At 43.5% G+C, this 18,495-nt stretch overlaps 1 protein-coding gene across 2 annotated transcripts in view; it reads left to right on the top strand.

Moving 5' to 3' along the window:
- LOC120997661 (glypican-5-like) overlaps nt 1-18,495 on the top strand; it is a 363,591-nt gene that overhangs the window by 208,528 nt on the left and 136,568 nt on the right. For both annotated transcript variants that reach the window (XM_040427856.1, XM_040427857.1), the window contains one exon: nt 673-793. In XM_040427856.1, the coding sequence (XP_040283790.1) occupies nt 673-793 (121 nt within the window). The remainder of the gene's footprint in view (nt 1-672; nt 794-18,495) is intronic.

Consider the following 18,495-nt stretch of genomic DNA (forward strand, 5'->3'; position numbering starts at 1 on the left):
TTTATCCTATCTGTAGCAGCTCAGGGGCGTGTCCTTTCTGCTGCAGCTCAGGGGCGTGTCCTTTCCCAGTAACTGACACAACTTCTAATATAACATATGGCTGGTGAAAGTTGAAGATTTAAACTGAGAGTGAGGCTGGCAAGAAATAAGGAAAAAACAAACAAACAGCAGATGTCGCTTTACAGATACATTCTATTGAATAGCTCACTAGCTATACTAAGTTTTTAATTATATTCAATTACAAAAGTATTCAGATCCAGGTGCTGGTTTGTAAAATGCTGAATATTATTTGTGGCACAACTCCTTTAAGGCCAAGTACCACCCAAAAAGAGGATTAGAGGGCAGATCAATTCCAGTTGTTGCCTGTAGTTTGGTATTTACAGTCCTGCCGATCACAAGAGGATATTATATGTACTTACCTTTTTTTTATACCTTTTGTCTATTTGTCTTTCTGCTTTAATGATGCCATGCCTTTATATTTTTATCTTTTGCTGCCCTGGCATAAAACACTTTATTTGGTCAGCATTGTATTCTTTGTTTATATAAAATCTAAAGTGAAATTATACTTTTACGCGAGCGTGCACAGTCAGGTTTGAAAGAACTTTTAGCAGGACTGCCAAACTCATCTGTACTGTCATATCAGGGTCACCCACGTCTTCCTTTTTTCCATAGTTACTCCAACCTCGTTGTTTCCAGTGATTTTCGAGATCAAGTAAGCAATCCAGAAGTTAAAGTCCGAGGGTCCAATGTCATCATCAACCAAGTAATCAATAAGATGCGACTTTTCATTCAGGTATGGGGAGCAGTCAGTGGCTGGATGTTGTAGATAACACCTGGTATGTTGTGGAAGGTCCTATACTGTCAGACTTCTATGGGTCCGCGATCCACAAGATACGGCAAAGAATAGAATAGGTCTTATCTTTTGTGGCGTGGCCACACGGACCCAGAAGTACACAGAAGCCCTTTTGTGTGCTTCCAGGTCCATGCGGTTGTGCTGCAAATGATAAGGCATGTCCTATTCTTTTCTCCATCTTGCGGATCGCTGACCTATTGAATAGCAAAATGGACACAGTCTTGTGAATGGACCCTTAATGTGAATAAATGTAAAGCTATTCATCTCAGTACTAGTAATTTACATGCATCACATGTCCTAGGGGGAATGACACAGGTAGAGAAGGATTTGGATGTAGATCATAGATTAAATAACGGCAATCTCAATCAGCTGCTTCTAAGGCCACCAGGATAGTGTCATGCATTAAACGAGGCATCAGGGATGTAATACTACCACTTTACAAAGCGTTGGTGCGGCCTCATCTGGAAAAGGCAGTCCAGTTCTGGGCACCAGTACATAGAAAGGATGCTCTGCAGCTGGAAAAAGTACAAAGGAGAGCGACTACATTGATAAGGGGCATGGGGGGGTCTTAGTTAGGAAGAAAGATTAAAACTTAAGAATAAAATGTATTTAGTCTTGAGAAGAAATGTCTAAGGGGGGACATAATTAGCCTATCTAATATATAAAGCTGAGTGTACGTGTGTATGTCCACTAAAGGAATTCGCACCGTCGCATCTACAATCACGAAATTTGGCACACATGTACATCAGGTGTCCCGGAAGTTTTTAGACCGGGTCTCAGCTCTTTAGCACGTTCCGTTCCTGAGATATTACAAAAAAATGCATTAGCCAATAGAAGCATGGTCACATGACCCTTAGCCAATAGAAGCTCGCAGGCCCTTTGTCTCCACATACACACAGTTTCACTCCAGGTTTCCATAACAACCCAACCATTTTTCTTCACTGCTGTAGGTCAGCTTTAAAGGGGCAGGGCTCTGTGGATCACACTGTTAAGGGAGCTGAGTGCTGTGGAGGTCACAGTTAAGGGGGCAGGTAGGGTGGCTTTTCAGGCCACCCTCAAAAGACAGACTAAAAACCCCACCCCCAGGTCCCAATAGGCCAGGCCCCCTCCCACTCTGCAGCCAACAGGGATTAAAAGAAAGAAGGTAAAAATCAAACATATGTCATAAAGTCAAGTTGAGGTTCAGACATCCCTAATCCGCATGCGCTAAAAGAAAAGTGCCTGCACCAGCGCGCGACCTAGCAGCGAGATCCAGTGTTTCTGAAGGGGAACAGCCATACAGGAAAAAGCCACGTACGTACCAAGCACCATTCCCGGCATTGAATATACACACCAGGAGACGGGTAAGCAAGACAAACATTGTATCTGGCCCGAGTGTATATGAAGTATGCCGCATATGGGAAAGTAAAACAAAGTGGAAACAAAGTCATACTGCATGAATATAAAAGACACACGATAGAGGAATATAATAAATGGTGATAATTGTTCTTCATAAGACCGCTATATATTAATAAGGGTAACAAAGCATTGCGTGAGCTCCGCAACAGGAACCAAAAGAGGGACTGTGATTACAATTGCTTTACTGTACGCTATTACGTGACATATATTGCATATATATGTTTGACATTTTTTTATTTATTATTTCTTTTTTTAGATTTCACAATTGGTATTTTTATGTGAATTATTTTATAAATAAAATGATATGCATATTATATAGAGCCGGCCTTTGATGAAAAGTCAACTTCTGTCAGCTGCAGGGGTGGGAGAGAGGGTTCTGCCTGCAGCTGTTACTGTTATAGTGGATACTGTCGATATCTTTTAACGACACACACAAACATTAAATGAAATAGATGAAATATACTCGTGCGAAGCCGGGTCCTTCTGCCAGTACAAATATACAATGAGAAACTGTTCCATGTAAAATGCCCTCAAAAGACAAGGGGGCACTGCCTCCGACTGGAGAAGAAAAAGTTCAGTCTCCAGAAGCGCCAAAGCTTCTTTACTGTAAGAACTGTGAATCTGTGGAATAGACTTCCTCAGGACGTGGTCACAGCAGGAACAGTGGACAGGTTTATAAAGGGTTTAGACAAATTCTTAAAAGTAAAAAACATTAATGCTTATGAAAATGTGTAGAAATCTGGGTCTCACTCCCCTTCCCTAATTCCCATCCCTTGGTTGAACTTGATGGACATGTATTTTTTCAACCGTATTAACTATGTAACTTGGTACCCACTGTTCTCCACATCTTGACCCCAGCTTGACACACATGAAATAGCTGGAGATGCCCGCTCAGTCAGTCACTGGTTACAACGGTGACCCATTCCCAGTGATTGGCTGAGCAGGGATCTTCAGACAAGCCGAGACTAGGAAGTGGAGACCAGGGTGGACCTGAAACGGCAGCAGTGGGGGATTAGCGAGAATATTAATACTTAATTTTTAACCCATTCTGCTCCATATAAAAAGTAATCCCACTGGACATCTCATTTTATGTTGAGTAACCTCAAAGGTCTTATCAGGACTACTACTCCCATTTCTCCAAAACCAAGAACTCAATCTGATGAAGAGATGCTTGTAGCTAAAGTCTACAATTTGCATCTCAGCAAATTGCTGCTCCTTATAAGACCTCATGCATATGACTGCATCCATTTTGGGGTCCGCATACCGCAGATCTTCAAAACATGGACACCATCTGCCTCCCCACATTCCGCAGGCCTGATTTCAGAACTGCCTATTCTTGTACGCAAAATGAACAAGAATAAGACATTTTCTATCTTTTTTTGTGTAATGACAGCATGGGCATATGTGTGCGGATAGTACACGGAGTGCTGTCTGCATTTTTGTGGCCCCATTGAAATGAACGGGTCTGCATTCGATCCGCAAAAAAGGGGATCGAACGTGGATGAAAAATGGTCTTGTCCATGAGGCTTAACTAGTCAGCCAACAATGGGTGACATGGTGGCTCCAAGTTAGCTCTGTTACTTTGCAGGGCTTTCTCCAGGGTTCAAATCCAACCAAGACCAACATCTGCATGGGGTTTGTATGTTCTCACTGTGTTTTGTGGCTTCTCTCTGGATACATCCTCCAACACACCAAAAAACACTGATAAGTTAAAGAGGCTGTCTGGGACTAGACAAACATGACTGCTTTCTTCCAGAAACTCTCCTAAAGGGGTTGTCTCACTCCAGCAAGTGACATTTATCATGTAGATGCAGTTAATACAAGACACTTACTAATGTATTGTTATTATCCATATTGCTTCCTTTGCTGGCTTCATTCATTTTCCCATCACATTATACACTGCTCGTTTTTATGGTTATGACCATCCAGCAATCCATCCTTGGTGGCACACTATATTCCCGAAGCACAGCAGGGAACCCTCCATCTGCAGATTATAGCACCCAGGCTGCAGCGCTCATTGCCGTCGTCCCTTCATCCTCAGAAAAGACAAATCAAGTCTGCCCATAAATATTCATGGCAAGAGGAGATTGTCCAAAAATAGACGTGTAAACGATAAAATAAGACATCCAAAACCCTTTTATGACCTCTTAGTATATTGTACAAAGGAAAGCTAAGGGATTGCTCAAATAATTTCATGGGTTTTATATGTCATTTACCAACACTAGCTTTTCTTGTTGCAAGAAGTACCGTATATGAAAATGTGATGTCAGTAAACATTAAATCTGCCCCGGGGGCCGGCTCTCACGGGGGTGCCAGGCCCAGAAGCAATGAGCGCTTCCATCAATACAGATGGAAGCGCTCATTGATGGAGCGCTGACGCCCACATACTGCGGCGGGGCACGGGAGCGCATAGTTCCCTGCCTGCCCCGCCGCCAATCACCGCCATAGGCTTCAGGCCTTGTAGGCATGAGGCCTATGCGGTAGTGAAATCCCAGCGCAGGCGTGCGCAATGACGTCATCGCGTGCACCTGTGTCGGGACGCAGCAGCACAGTGAAGTGTGCGCACCTTCTTCTGCGAGCAAGCGCCTAGACATAGGTGAGTATTTAGCTTTTATTTTTTTATTTTATTTTTATTTTTTTATGTGCCAACTTTGGGGGACACAGGAGGACATGTGGGAAAAAAATATTATGGTGGGATACTGTGTGGGGGCAATAATTATCGGAGGGATTACTATGTGGGGGGAAAATTACTATATTTGGCAATGTGGGGGAAACTACTGTGTGGGGAAAATTACTATATGGGGGTAGTGGGGGGGCCAGTGGGGGGGGGGAATTACTGTGTGGAAAACAGTACTGTATGGGGGCAGTGTGGGGGAAACTACTGTATGGGGCAGTGTGGGGGACACTACTGTAAGGGGGCAGTGTGGGGGACACTACTGTATGGGGGCAGTGTGGGGGACACTACTGTATGGGGGCCGTGTGGGGGACACTACTGTGTGGGGGACACTACTGTATGGGGGCAGTGTTGGGGACACTACTGTATGGGGGCAGTGTGGGGACACTACTGTATGGGGGCCGTGTGGGGGAGACTACTGTATGGGGGCCGTGTGGGGGAAACTACTGTATGGGGGCAGTGTGGGGGACACTACTGTATGGGGGCAGTGTGGGGGACACTACTGTATGGGGGCAGTGTGGGGGACACTACTGTATGGGGGCCGTGTGGGGGACACTACTGTGTGGGGGACACTACTGTATGGGGGCAGTGTTGGGGACACTACTGTATGGGGGCAGTGTGGGGGACACTACTGTATGGGGGCCGTGTGGGGGACACTACTGTGTGGGGGACACTACTGTATGGGGGCAGTGTTGGGGACACTACTGTATGGGGGCAGTGTGGGGGACACTACTGTATGAGGTCAGTGTGGGGGAAATTACTTTATGGGGCAGTGTGGGGGAAATTACTGTGGGGGGGCAGTGTGGGGCAAATTACTATATAGGGGCAGTGTGGGGGAAATTACTGTGTGGGGGCAGTGTGGGGAAAATTACTATATGGGGCAGTGTGGGGAAAATTACTGTGTGGGGGCAGTGTGGGGGAAATTACTGTGTGGGAGACACTACTGTGTGGGGGCAGTGTGGGGGACACTACTATATGGGGGAAGTGTAGGGGAAATTACTGTGTGGGGGCAGTGTGGGGAAAACTACTGTGTGGGGGACACTACTGTGTGGGGGCAGTGTGGGGGACACTATTGTATGGCGGCAGTGTGGGGGAAATTACTGTGTGGGGGCAGTGTGGGGGAAATTACTGTGTGGGGGCAGTGTGGGGAAAACTACTGTGTGGGGGACACTACTGTGTGGGGGCAGTGTGGGGGACACTACTATATGGGGCAGTGTAGAGGAAATTACTGTGTGGGGGCAGTGTGGGGAAAACTACTGTGTGGGGGACACTAATGTATGGCGGCAGTGTGGGGGAAATTACTGTTTGGGGGCAGTGTGGGGCAAATTACTGTATGGGAGCAGTGTGGGGGAAATTACAGTGTGGTGGAAACTACTGTGTTGAGACACTACTGTGTGGGGGACATTACTGTATGGGGGCAGTGTGAGGGAAACTACTGTATGGGGGCAGTGTGAGGGAAACTACTGTATGGGGGCCGTGTGGGGGGAAATTACTGTGTGGGGGCAGCGTGGGACAAATTACTATATGGAGGCAGGGTGGGGGACACTACTGTATGGGGGCAGTGTGGGGGAAATTACTGTGTGGGGGAAATTACTGTGTGGGGGCAGTGTGGGGAAAGTTACTATATGGGGCAGTGTGGGGGAAATTACTGTGTTGGGGCAGTGTGGGGGAAATTACTGTGTTGGGGCAGTGTGGGGGAAATTACTGTGTGCGGGCAATGTGGGGGAAATTACTGTGTGCGGGCAGTGTGGGGGAAATTACTGTGTGCGGGCAGTGTGGGGGAAATTACTGTGTGCGGGCAGTGTGGGGGAAATTACTGTGTGCGGGCAGTGTGGGGGAAATTACTGTGTGCGGGCAGTGTGGGGGAAATTACTGTATGGGGGAAACTACTGTGTGGGGGCAGTGTGGGGGACACTACTATATGGGGGCAGTGTAGGGGAAATTACTGTGTGGGGGCAGTGTGGGGAAAACTACTGTGTGGGGGACACTACTGTGTGGGGGCAGTGTAGGGGACACTACTGTGTGGGGGCAGTGTGGGAGACACTACTGTATGGGGGCAGTGTGGGAGACACTACTGTATGGGGGCAGTGTGGGGGACACTACTGTATGGGGGCAGTGTGGGGGAATCTACTGTTTGGGGGCAGTGTGGGGCAAATTACTGTATGGGGGCAGTGTGGGGCAAATTACTGTATGGGGGCAGTGTGGGGCAAATTACTGTATGGGGGCAGTGTGGGGGAAATTACTGTGTGGGGGCAGTGTGGGGGAAACTACTGTGTGTGAAACACTACTGTGTGGGGGCAATGTGAGGGATATTACTGTGTGGGGCAGCGTGGGGCAAATTACTATATGGGGGCAGTGTGGGGGACACTACTGTATGGGGGCAGTGTGGGGGACACTACAGTATGAGGGCAGTGTGGGGGACACTACTGTATGGGGGCATTGTGGGGGAAATTACTGTGTGGGGCAAATTACTGTGTGGGGGCAGTGTGGTGGAAATTTCTGTGTGGGGGCAGTGCGGGACAAATTACTATATGAGGGCAGTGTGGGGGACACTACTGTATGGGGGCAGTGTGGGGGAAATTACTGTGTGGGGGCAGTGTGGGGGAAATTACTGTGTGGGGGCAGTGTGGGGGAAATTACTGTGTGGGGGCAGTGTGGGGGACACTACTATATGGGGGCAGTGTGGGGGGAAATTACTGTGTGAGGGGCACTACTATATGGGGGCACTATGGGGGAAATTACTATATGGGGCAGTGTGGGGGAAATTACTGTGTGGGGCAGTGTGGGGGGAATTACTATATGGGGGCAGTGTGGGGGAAATTATTATTAGTGATGAGCGGCAGGTGCCATATTCGATTTCGACGAAATTCGCGAATATTCGATAGAATATTCGTTTTGTATTCGTCGAAATCGAATATTCGTCATTATTATTGCTATCGCGATTAATATGCGATTTAAATAATCGCGTATTGCGATTTTAACTTAAAGGCTACTCTCCTATTGAAATAGCAATGCGATTAATTCAAGTTATAATAATCGAATTTCGATTTTAACTTAGCACTGCTATATTTAATTCTAGCCTAATATGGAATATAGCAGTGCTAAGTTAAAATCGAAATTCGATTATTATAACTTGAATTTTTTTTTTTTTTTTTTTATTGTTATATTTTTTTCTTTCCCACTTCCCTAAAGTTGTTCTTACCTGCCCTTTGGATTCTTGGCTTCCTGGCTGCTCCAGTCATTGCCGTTGCCGCTTCTGCTGACTTCGGTGCTCATGGAGCGTCCCCATCACCATGGGAACGTCTCCATATACTAGAATGTACTGTCGGATTTGAGAATTACGTGAAAAATCGAAATTTGAATTTTTCAAGTTATAATAATCGAATTTCGATTTTAACTTAGCACTGCTATATTTAATTCTAGCCTAATATGGAATATAGCAGTGCTAAGTTAAAATCGAAATTCGATTATTATAACTTGAATTAATCGAATTGCGATTTCAACTTGGACCTGGTTTACTATGGTTGGCTTGGTAGAATTAGCGAATATGACGAATGTATTCGTCTTATTCCACAAAACGAATATAACGAATGTATTCGTCTTATTCCACAAAACGAAGATAACGAAGTATTCTGCATCTTCGTTTTAGCTACCTATTCATCAACTTCGCTAATTCTAGCAATCATATCGGAAAGTTTACTATAGAGACAGCTAAGTTTAATTCGCTATGCGGTTATATTACTTTGCTTTTTTTTTATAAATAGAATAATTATAATAATCAGGTATTTTTTAAAAAGCAGTCATATAATCGCATAGCGAATGAAACTTAGCTGTCTCTATAGTAAACTTTCCTATATGATTGCTAGAATTAGCGAAGTTGATGAATAGGTAGCTAAAACGAAGATGCAGAATACTTCGTTATCTTCGTTTTGTGGAATATGACGAATACATTCGTTATATTCGTTTTGTGGAATATGACGAATACATTCGTCATATTCGCTAATTCTACCAAGCCAACCATAGTAAACCTGGTCCAAGTTGAAATCGCAATTCGATTAATTCAAGTTATAATAATCGAATTTCGATTTTAACTTAGCACTACTATATTCCATATTAGGCTAGAATTAAATATAGCAGTGCTAAGTTAAAATCGAAATTCGATTATTATAACTTGAAATAATCGAATTTCGATTTTTCACGTAATTCTCAAATCCGACAGTACATTCTAGTATATGGAGACGTTCCTATGGTGATGGGGACGCTCCATGAGCACGGAAGTCGGCTGAAGCGGCAACGGGCACTGACTGGAGCAGCCAGGAAGCCAGGAATCCAAAGGACAGGTAAAAACAACTTTAGGGAAGTGGGAAAGAAAAAAATCTAACAATAAAAAAAAAAAAAAAAAAAGAAGATTCGAAATATCGAATTTATACCACTATATTCGAAATATTCGCGAATTAGCGAAGTGCCGATATTCGCGAAAAAAATTCGATATTCGAATATTCGCGCTCAACACTAATTATTATATGGGGCAGTGTGGGGGAAATTACTATATGGGGCAGTGTGGGGGGTATTGCTATTGGGGAGGAACTGTAGGGGCAATTCTATTATTTCTGGGGACACTATACACGGATTATTGCTTGTAGCACAACATAGGGTGTTATTATTGCTGGGGGCACTCTAGGTGACATTATAGCTGCTGTGGACACTATAGGGATATTTGGGGTAATTTATCAAACATGGTGTAAACTAGAACTGATTTAGTTGCCCATAGCAGCCAATCAGATTCCACCTTTCATTTTTGATAGCTCTTTTGGAAATCCAGTTCTATTTTACACCAGTTTGATAAATGACCCCAGTTATGTCTACTGGGGTCACAATTTTTTCAGCAGTATAGTACCTGGGGCATTGGGGGGCACAACGGGCACAGTATTGAAAGTGGCAGCAGGATGACACTGTGGGGACACAAGGATGGGGGGGTGATGGAAAAATTGAGAAATCTAATGTGTCTGTGTTACAAACTCTGTAGAGACTAGATGCGGCTGAAAGAATTTGTCATGGCGGTCTAACGGAGGAGAAGAGGAAAGAGAAGGTCTACATGACAGGAGATGTCCCTGGATGTAAGAGGAATGTGATCAATTATTGTGGGGGGGGCAGTGAAAGGACCCGCCCCGGGTGCCAAACACCCTAGGCATGCCACTGCCCATGATTAATGTAAAAAATTTAATTGTATCATATAGTACACTGCAATGTCTTTCTAATAAAGTTAGAACCAGCCCTGTACCTTACATGGATTCAGAGCTCTTCCCATTCATTGTTCCAATTGCTCTGCTAGATTTATTTCAAGTTGGCAGCTAAGGGGGGCGTGTCTTGAAGATGTCTGTGAAGGTTCTCATTTATCCAGGTCATGGTATATCTGTAAAGAATAAATCAAGGCAACTGGACTTACTGTAGATTTCTTGAAAACGTTTCACTCGTTCTTCCAACGAGCTTTCTCAATTCTGAGTGACTGTACAAGAATTCTCTGGGAATAAATATGTAACTGAATTAACATCTGGTAATATATACCCAGCATGGGGTCAGAGGTCATTATACGCAGCATGGGGTCAAAGGTGTTGATACCATTATCTTAAGCGGAAACATAACGGACCCCATTATAATCTATGGGGTCCTAAGGGCTCCGTTTGACTCAGTTTGGCGTCAGTTATGTGCCTTTTCCGTCCTTTCCGTTCTCCTGCTCCTAGACGGAGCAGGAGAACGGAAAGCCAGAACGGTGATGTGAATGAAGCCTAAATTAGAAAACTATTCAGATCCAGGGGCTGGTTTAGATAGCCCCTTTAATAGCCCACTCCTTGTTGTTAGGCAAGATCTGTTCCCTATCAAAAATACCACACATATAAAACAAATATTTATTATTACATTTTAAAAAAAGGACATATACACAAAAGTGATATAATGACTATAATAAAATATCCATTTGAGAAGTGCTGGGATGTAGAACAACCCCACCAGGAGGGTAGATCAGATAAATAACTATAAGATATCAGTCCTGATATAGACTAATGTGGCGGGAAAAATAGATTGTAATAATGAAGAGGGATATGTATCAAATCCCAAAGAAAATAATCTATTGATCCCAAAATGGTAAAACTAAAAAGACAAACCGAGCAGTAAACTCCATGTATACAGAATCCCATAGATGGCATAAATAGTTCTACCCACAAGCCAATAGCATGTGCATAGTGGTGAAAATAGGAGGCCTATCCACAGTAAAGTAAGTATATGTAAAATACTAACCAAACTGGGGGGGGTACAGAGTTGCTTGGGTTCACCCTTGTTGCACTTAACTCTTCATTTGCATGCGTGCAGTGATCTATTAGGCCACTGCTAATGATAGGGTTTTATGTGTTATTTAGCATTGTTTTAGATGTTATACTGTGCTCTGTTAATTCAATTTACTTCAGGCTGAATCACAGGGTATATTCCAATTCCTTGACAACTGTCTCCAGGAAGGGGCAGGCCATAACCCCTGGGCTTGGCCTTTTTCCTGAGAGGTTAGTTAGTCAGTGTGTAAGTTGGAGGGTGAGCAACTAGCAGAACTCCAGTCCTGCAAGTAAGCAGCTTTTGGAGAATTTGAGATGCACGGAGGACTCCAGAGAACCCATGAGACTGACAGTTGAAAAGAACTATTGAGAAGGTTTAGTAGCCTAAAAAATAGGGTGCGTGAAATTCGTCTGTGAAAGTAATGCATGTTAATGGCTTCTAGAATTCACAGCCCCTTGGCTGGGCAAAAAAGCCTCTCAATCATACCATTGTGACAGATTTTGTTTCTGTTTTAGGGTCTGCACCCGGCAGTGGAAATTATAGGCATAGGAATTGCACCCCCAGGCTTGATTCGAATGTAGAAGTGTTTTACGAGCAAAGGCATCTTAAAAGGGACCAGGAGATAATCTCCTTGATTCAGTCCAGAACCTATTAGAACTGTTTAAGAATTGTGCCTCCATTTTATGTGGATGATTGGTTAGAATTTGCTCTCCAGTGAAGACTTTGGGTAAATGTTAACCTGCACCACCTCTATTCTCGTCTGGTCTTTTGTCTTTATACCACACTCTCACAGAAAGCTACACCTATCATCCCTCTTCAATGTAACTGTCCTGGGAGAGAGGGACATACCACCGTGAGCATTGGGACTACTACCAATCCTCTGCCACTCCCATCCTTTTCTCTGCCGTGCTCCCCACCAGGCATGGTGCATATGGATTAAATGTACTTTTTCTCCAGAATTAGGCAACCAATCTGCATAACAAAGGTATTCATTTAGCCCTGAGAAACCCAAATATAGAAAAAAAACTGTAAAATTGTTTTCATCTTTCAGATGTTGTTGTAGGATGCCTCTGATGCAGAAATTGAAGAGTTTAAATTATTTATTTTTTATTTTTTTTGTTTTTAGGAATTTGATGTAATATTGCAGTGTTGGGTATAGTTGGGAGCAGAACTTCTAAATTTTGCACTCACACTCTATCAACAAATATAAACACCTACAGATGTAATTGCATGAATAATAACTGCACAAATTTGAATTTTTTTCAACTATGATTTATTAATAATAATAATTTAGAAAAACAGGATTAGAATGTAAATCACTCATGACAGTGTTCATTTGCAGTGATAGTTCCAAAGACAGTTCTTGTCATCTGAAAAACAGAGACGGACATTGCACTTTCTTTATCCTTTATCACAGTGTCTGCAGCGTCCTCACGTGGTTTTCACTGGGAAATGTGCAATCATGTCCTTACGCACATCTGGTGGGGGATGAGAAGATTAGTGATGAGCGGCAGGGGCAATATTCGAATTCGCAATATTTTGCAAATATTTGGGTGAATGTTTGTCATACAGATGTATAGATGTAGCCAGGTTAACACACAAACTCTTAACACAAATTTCTTAACTCATCGCACTATCTTGAAACAAAAGCCATTGAAAAGCAATTGAAGGTGTTTGCTTAGCGCATTTAGTTTAGATAACACGTCTCATAAAGCATGTGTCTTAACTCTACTACATCCATATATTCTCGAATTTGAGAATTTGCAATTATTTTCTTGATTGTGAAAATCGGCAATGTAATATGCGCATATTGCGCGCACAATACAGGTGTGGGTCACTGTTGCTACATTTTTAAAGCTGCTAGAAGTTTCCTGAGACTGGAGAAAATGGTTGGCACAGCAGAACATTACAATAGCTTTATATGAAGATAGAGTGCTCCAATATATTTGCGATTGCTCAAATTGGATGAGGCGCATATTTTTGCGCAATACGTGCAACTTCACATTTTAGCAGGTCTGACTACATATTACTGATTGGTGCACTAAGTATTGTTGTGAACGTGTGACATCACAGCACTATGTCTGTAGCATGTATGTATGGACAGCAGAACCTATCAGCTACACTATATCAGGATATAACCTACACTGACTATCTCCCACTAACTATCTGTATTATATATATATATAAGCTAACTAACTAACTATCTAATGTAATTAAACAGTAAACTCCATAAAACTACAGAAAACGGCTGCTGGGGAGGTTCTTATATAGTAAGGGGTAGGCAACTTTCCTATTGGTTGCTAGGGATGTTGCTAAGCTCAGACAAAGACATTGTAGCCTTCTCATTGGCCCACAAGCAAGAAGGGAGGTTACTGATGAATTTTTTTTTAGAATATTCTATATATAGCACTATATTCTAAATCTTTGCGAATTCTCGAAGTGGCAATATTCGCAATTAAAATTTGCGATAGGAATATTCGCGCCCAACACTAGAGAAGATAACCATTTGGCTGAAATAACATTTGGTGGACTCCCATCCCCTGAAAATTGTCTCTTCTGTGCATTTAAAGGGCTCCTTGATGTTACTGGGCTCTCACTGCTTGATGATGGTCGCCCTCTCTTAGGTTTGTTGGGAGCTTTGTTCATCAATATGAGAGATGATGCTAGTTCTGCCTGAAAATGTCTCCTGTTCAGAATCTCCTTTTTAGGAATGCTGAGAGTTTCACGGTCCAATTTGTAGAGGAGCCAGGCATTGATCATGGCAAGGATCATGGTATGCCAGAAGATATATATGTACCAGCGGCATGCTTTCATAAGGAACTTATATTTGGCTGCAAATGAGTCCAACAAATCCACACCTCCCATGTATTTATTGTAGACATGCCTGTCAATTTCAATGTAGGTTTTGGTGGCTTTGTCCCAGCGTTGAATCTTCTGCACAGGCTCTGGGCCTGCAAAGGTTGACACAAGCATGACCGCCCTGTTGTCATACCATGTGACAGCACAGATGTAATGACCGACGTCACGCACAGGGAGGATAAAAGGGAAAGCCCTGCCCAAGGGAGAGGGAAAGGTGGTGACCCCTAACTCACCTTGCGGCTGGCACCTGACTGCCCTGACGTCCCTAGACGGGTTCCTCACCCGTGCGGCGATCACGTGCCTAAATCCTGGCTTTCCCTAAAATGAGCCCTAGATAGTGAACGGGCCGGTGGGATCGCTAGTCCGCACCACTATCACTAAGAGGGAAACACCAGGGAGGGGACAGACAAAACAGACAAACACATACACCCAGGTGGGCGATCACAATAGACCACAAAGATCCAACAGGGATCCGGAGGGTAGCGTTCTGGACCAACTACCAGAGAACGCAGCAACACAGCTCCAGAAGGTCAGAATAGATGTCCAGGCAGGAAGTTCTATCTCTGGCAACCAGAGAAGTGTGAGAGAGGAATATAAGGAGGTTTGGGAGTGCTGGACAAGGAACAGCTGAGGAGAAGGAGCTACGGATCCCTGAGTGAGCCAAAAGGGTTTGCAAAGCAAACCCAGAAAGCTACCATAAGAAAAACAGCCCTATCTTAAATAGAGCGTGCAGCCAACCGCTGCGACTTCCTTACCCCGGGTATAACGGAGTCAGGCGTGGTTCTCGATACTCTCGTGACAACAGATGTTGTGGTTCCCTTCCACTCTGATATCAAAGCTTCCCCTTTTTGTCCAAATTTTTTTCATCTTCAAGATTACAGTTGGGTAAGCGTACTTGCCTGGCTGTTCCCACATAATGAATTCCACAATCAAGGAGCTTAGCTACCAATGCGACAGAGGTGAAGTAGTTGTCTGCGAAAATCTTGACGTTCTGACCTTTTGGGAGTGTGGAGGCAAGCTTCATCACAACATGACCTGACAGTCCAAGTTCAAATTTGGCTCGTATGCTGTCAACACTGCCTTGGTACACATCAAAGTCACAGAGCGTACCAGTTATTCCAGCTCTTTCCCACAGTTTGAACCCCCATGGGTGGAGCTGATATGGAGCTGAATTTCCCCTTGAAAGGAATCATCTCATCCACAGAGTTGTGCTCTTCTGGTACCACCTGCAAGCATTTCCCTCTGAATGAATAAAGCCATGGTCTGAGTTTCCAGAGTTTATCTTTCTTTTCTCTCTCTGACACTGTCAAGTTGTTTGTAAAATGTAATGATTTCAACAGAGATTGAAATCTGTTGCGTGACATAACATCAGAAACAGGGGTGTACCGTGTGTCTGCCTCCCAATACATTCGAACTCCAGGCATTTGAACTAGGCCCATCTTCAAGTACATGCTAATCATCTACTCAATTTCCTTTGTGTTGGTGTTTAATATATTCCAGTCTTTTGAAAGCTGTACTCATTCGTGTTTTTGGTCAGAGCCTGAACCATGTCTTCTGAGACAAACCTCTGGAAGTACTCCAGTGGTGTCTGGTGGGAAATAGCAGCATCAGTGATGTCTGGACCAGAAAAATCAGCATTGGGACTGACAAAGTCCTTTTTCAGCCAGAGATATCTGTCACGGGATATGGTCTGTTTGTGTGGTAGGCTCTCTTCAGTTGTCTTGATATCAACACTGCACAGTCAGCGGGCTGTTGATTTTCTTTGTCCACTTCACTGGCATCTTCATCTGCCTCTTCATCACTTGCATCAGTGTCGTGATTTCATCTCAAAGTCACTCTCTCCATTTTGGATGGCAGCAATAACATCCTGCACAGTGTACACAGGACCTTTCTTTGCTGGTGGCATTCTGAAATGGAGATAATAGTAAGTATCAGTAATAAGCGGCAGGGGCAATATTCGAATTCGCAATATTTCACGAATATTTGGGCAAATATTCGTCATATATTCGCGAATTCGAGAATTCGTGATCTCCAGTCATTATTTTTTTGATTGTGAAAATCGGCAATTGAAAAATTCTGCAATAAAAATTTGCAATACCAAAATTTGCGATCAGCACTACTCCTAAAGTAAAAGATATTGCAGCCTTCTCATTGGCCCACAAGCAAGAAGCAAGGTACTGATGAAAAAAAATCTAGAGTATTCGCGATTACGAAGATATAGCACTATATTCTAGATATTCCCGAATTCTCAAAGTGCCAATATTCGTGATAAAAATTAGCTATTAGAATATTTGCGATCAACACTAGTAAGTATAGTAGACAAGGTAAATAATTTCTATTTAAATAATCCTAACCCTATTAACACAATACACTGAGGTCTATTATGGCCTATTATGTCCACTACTTACCATACTAAAAGGTTTTCATGCAACCCCCCAGATGTCTAACACATGATGTGCAAAGTTCTTAGGCAATATGTAAGGTGCATATTCTATTTTGACTACCAACCTAACCCAATGTTGTAGAATTACAACATGGACAAAACAAGCTCTAAATCAAATTTGATAAAAATATTCCACAGTAACTTAGTATCTACGTGCTCTAGACATTCTTCTAAACGCATAAAAAATATTTCAGGCATTTTACTTACTTGAATGTTGTAATATCCAGTCCAATAAAACAATGGGATGAGCTTCAAGGAGCGTTTGCAGGTAGAATTAGTTCTTGACCAGATGGCCAGGCACATTTACCCGTATATACTCGAGTATAAGCCGACCCGAGTATAAGCCGAGCCCCTAATTTTACCCCCAAAAAATGGGAAAAATTATTGATTCGAGTATAAGACTAGGGTGGGAAATGCAGCTATAATGCAGAGTGTATGTGTATATAATGCACACACTCTACATTATATACACACATCTGCAAGAGGGTGACTCCCTGTATTTAATGCAGAGTGTGTGCATTATATACACACACACTCTGCATTAAATACAGGGAGCCATCCACAGATCTCCCCCCTAAACAGTGCCATCCACAGATCTCCCCCCTAAACAGTGCCATCCACAGATCCCCCTAAACAGTGCCATCCACAGATCTCCCCCCTAAACAGTGCCATCCACAGATCCCCCTAAACAGTGCCATCCACAGATCCCCCCTCCCCTAAACAGTGCCATGATGGCACTGTTTAGGAGAGGGGGGATCTGTGGATGGCACTGCCATCCACAGATCCCCCTACAGTGCCATCCACAGATCCCCCTACAGTGCCATCCACAGATCCCCCTACAGTGCCATCCACAGATCCCCCTACAGTGCCATCCACAGATCCCCCTACAGTGCCATCCACAGATCCCCCTCCCCGACGCTCACAGCAGTATATTTAAACTAATCAGTAATCTTTAACTTTGGATATCTTACTTTGTCTTTGCTTCGGTAATACAGGCAGTGCGGGGAGCGGCGCTCACTCACTGACGTCACGCGCCTGCTCCCACTAGGCGGCGCAGGCGCGTGACGTCAGTGAGTGAGCGCCGCCCCCCGCACTGCCTGCTATTACCGGAGCTAAGACCTAGACTCGAGTATAAGACGAGGAGGCTTTTTGAGCACAAAAATATGCGCCAAAAAACTCGTCTTATACTCGAGTATATACGGTACATATTTTTTTTATCCAATAGCATTGCAGGGCTAAATAATAGGGTCCATTGACAATGTAAATGTGGTCTTAAAAAAACAAACATTTACAAATATCTTTTCAGAAGAGCTAAAGGTAATTTTGTAATTTTACAACAGTGGGTCTTACAGGGTTAATCAGAAGGGTCAGTCTGCTGGGTTTCATAGGATTGATTTTACAAACAGGTGTTCTTTAAAGATCTTTTTTTCGTAACCCAGCAGGCCCCACAAAATCTTTGTTACATATGACAGGCCTGTAAAAGAAAGTTTGTAATATACGGTACTTATTGTTCTGAATTTGCGTGGATCAGTGTATCGGGAACCCAGTCCTGCTCTTGTCAACATCACGCCCTTTACCAGGTTTCCGGTCTGGTCTTAGGATGGGACGTCACTTCCACTGTGGATGGGACCAGAACTAATATTCTTCCTCCTCACACATAGGCAAACACTTGGATCCAGCTCACTTTCCATAAAATTGGCAAACTCTAAAAATGTAAAACCCCCAAAATGTCCCAAATACTTTGCACAAATTGTGTTATTGCAACAATTTGCAGCATTTTCATGCCACTTTATTAGCACACAGGAGTTGATAAATTCGCCCCTCAATGTGCAACCACATGAGAAAATAAAAAGATGAAAAATAAGGACCTGTCATTTACTTACTGAATTCACACATACAGAATCTGGCTTACCAGTATTGATATCTGGACGCTTAGTCTGATTGGGT

This window comes from Bufo bufo, chromosome 4 (genome assembly GCF_905171765.1).
Source record: "Bufo bufo chromosome 4, aBufBuf1.1, whole genome shotgun sequence".
NCBI lineage: Eukaryota > Metazoa > Chordata > Amphibia > Anura > Bufonidae > Bufo > Bufo bufo.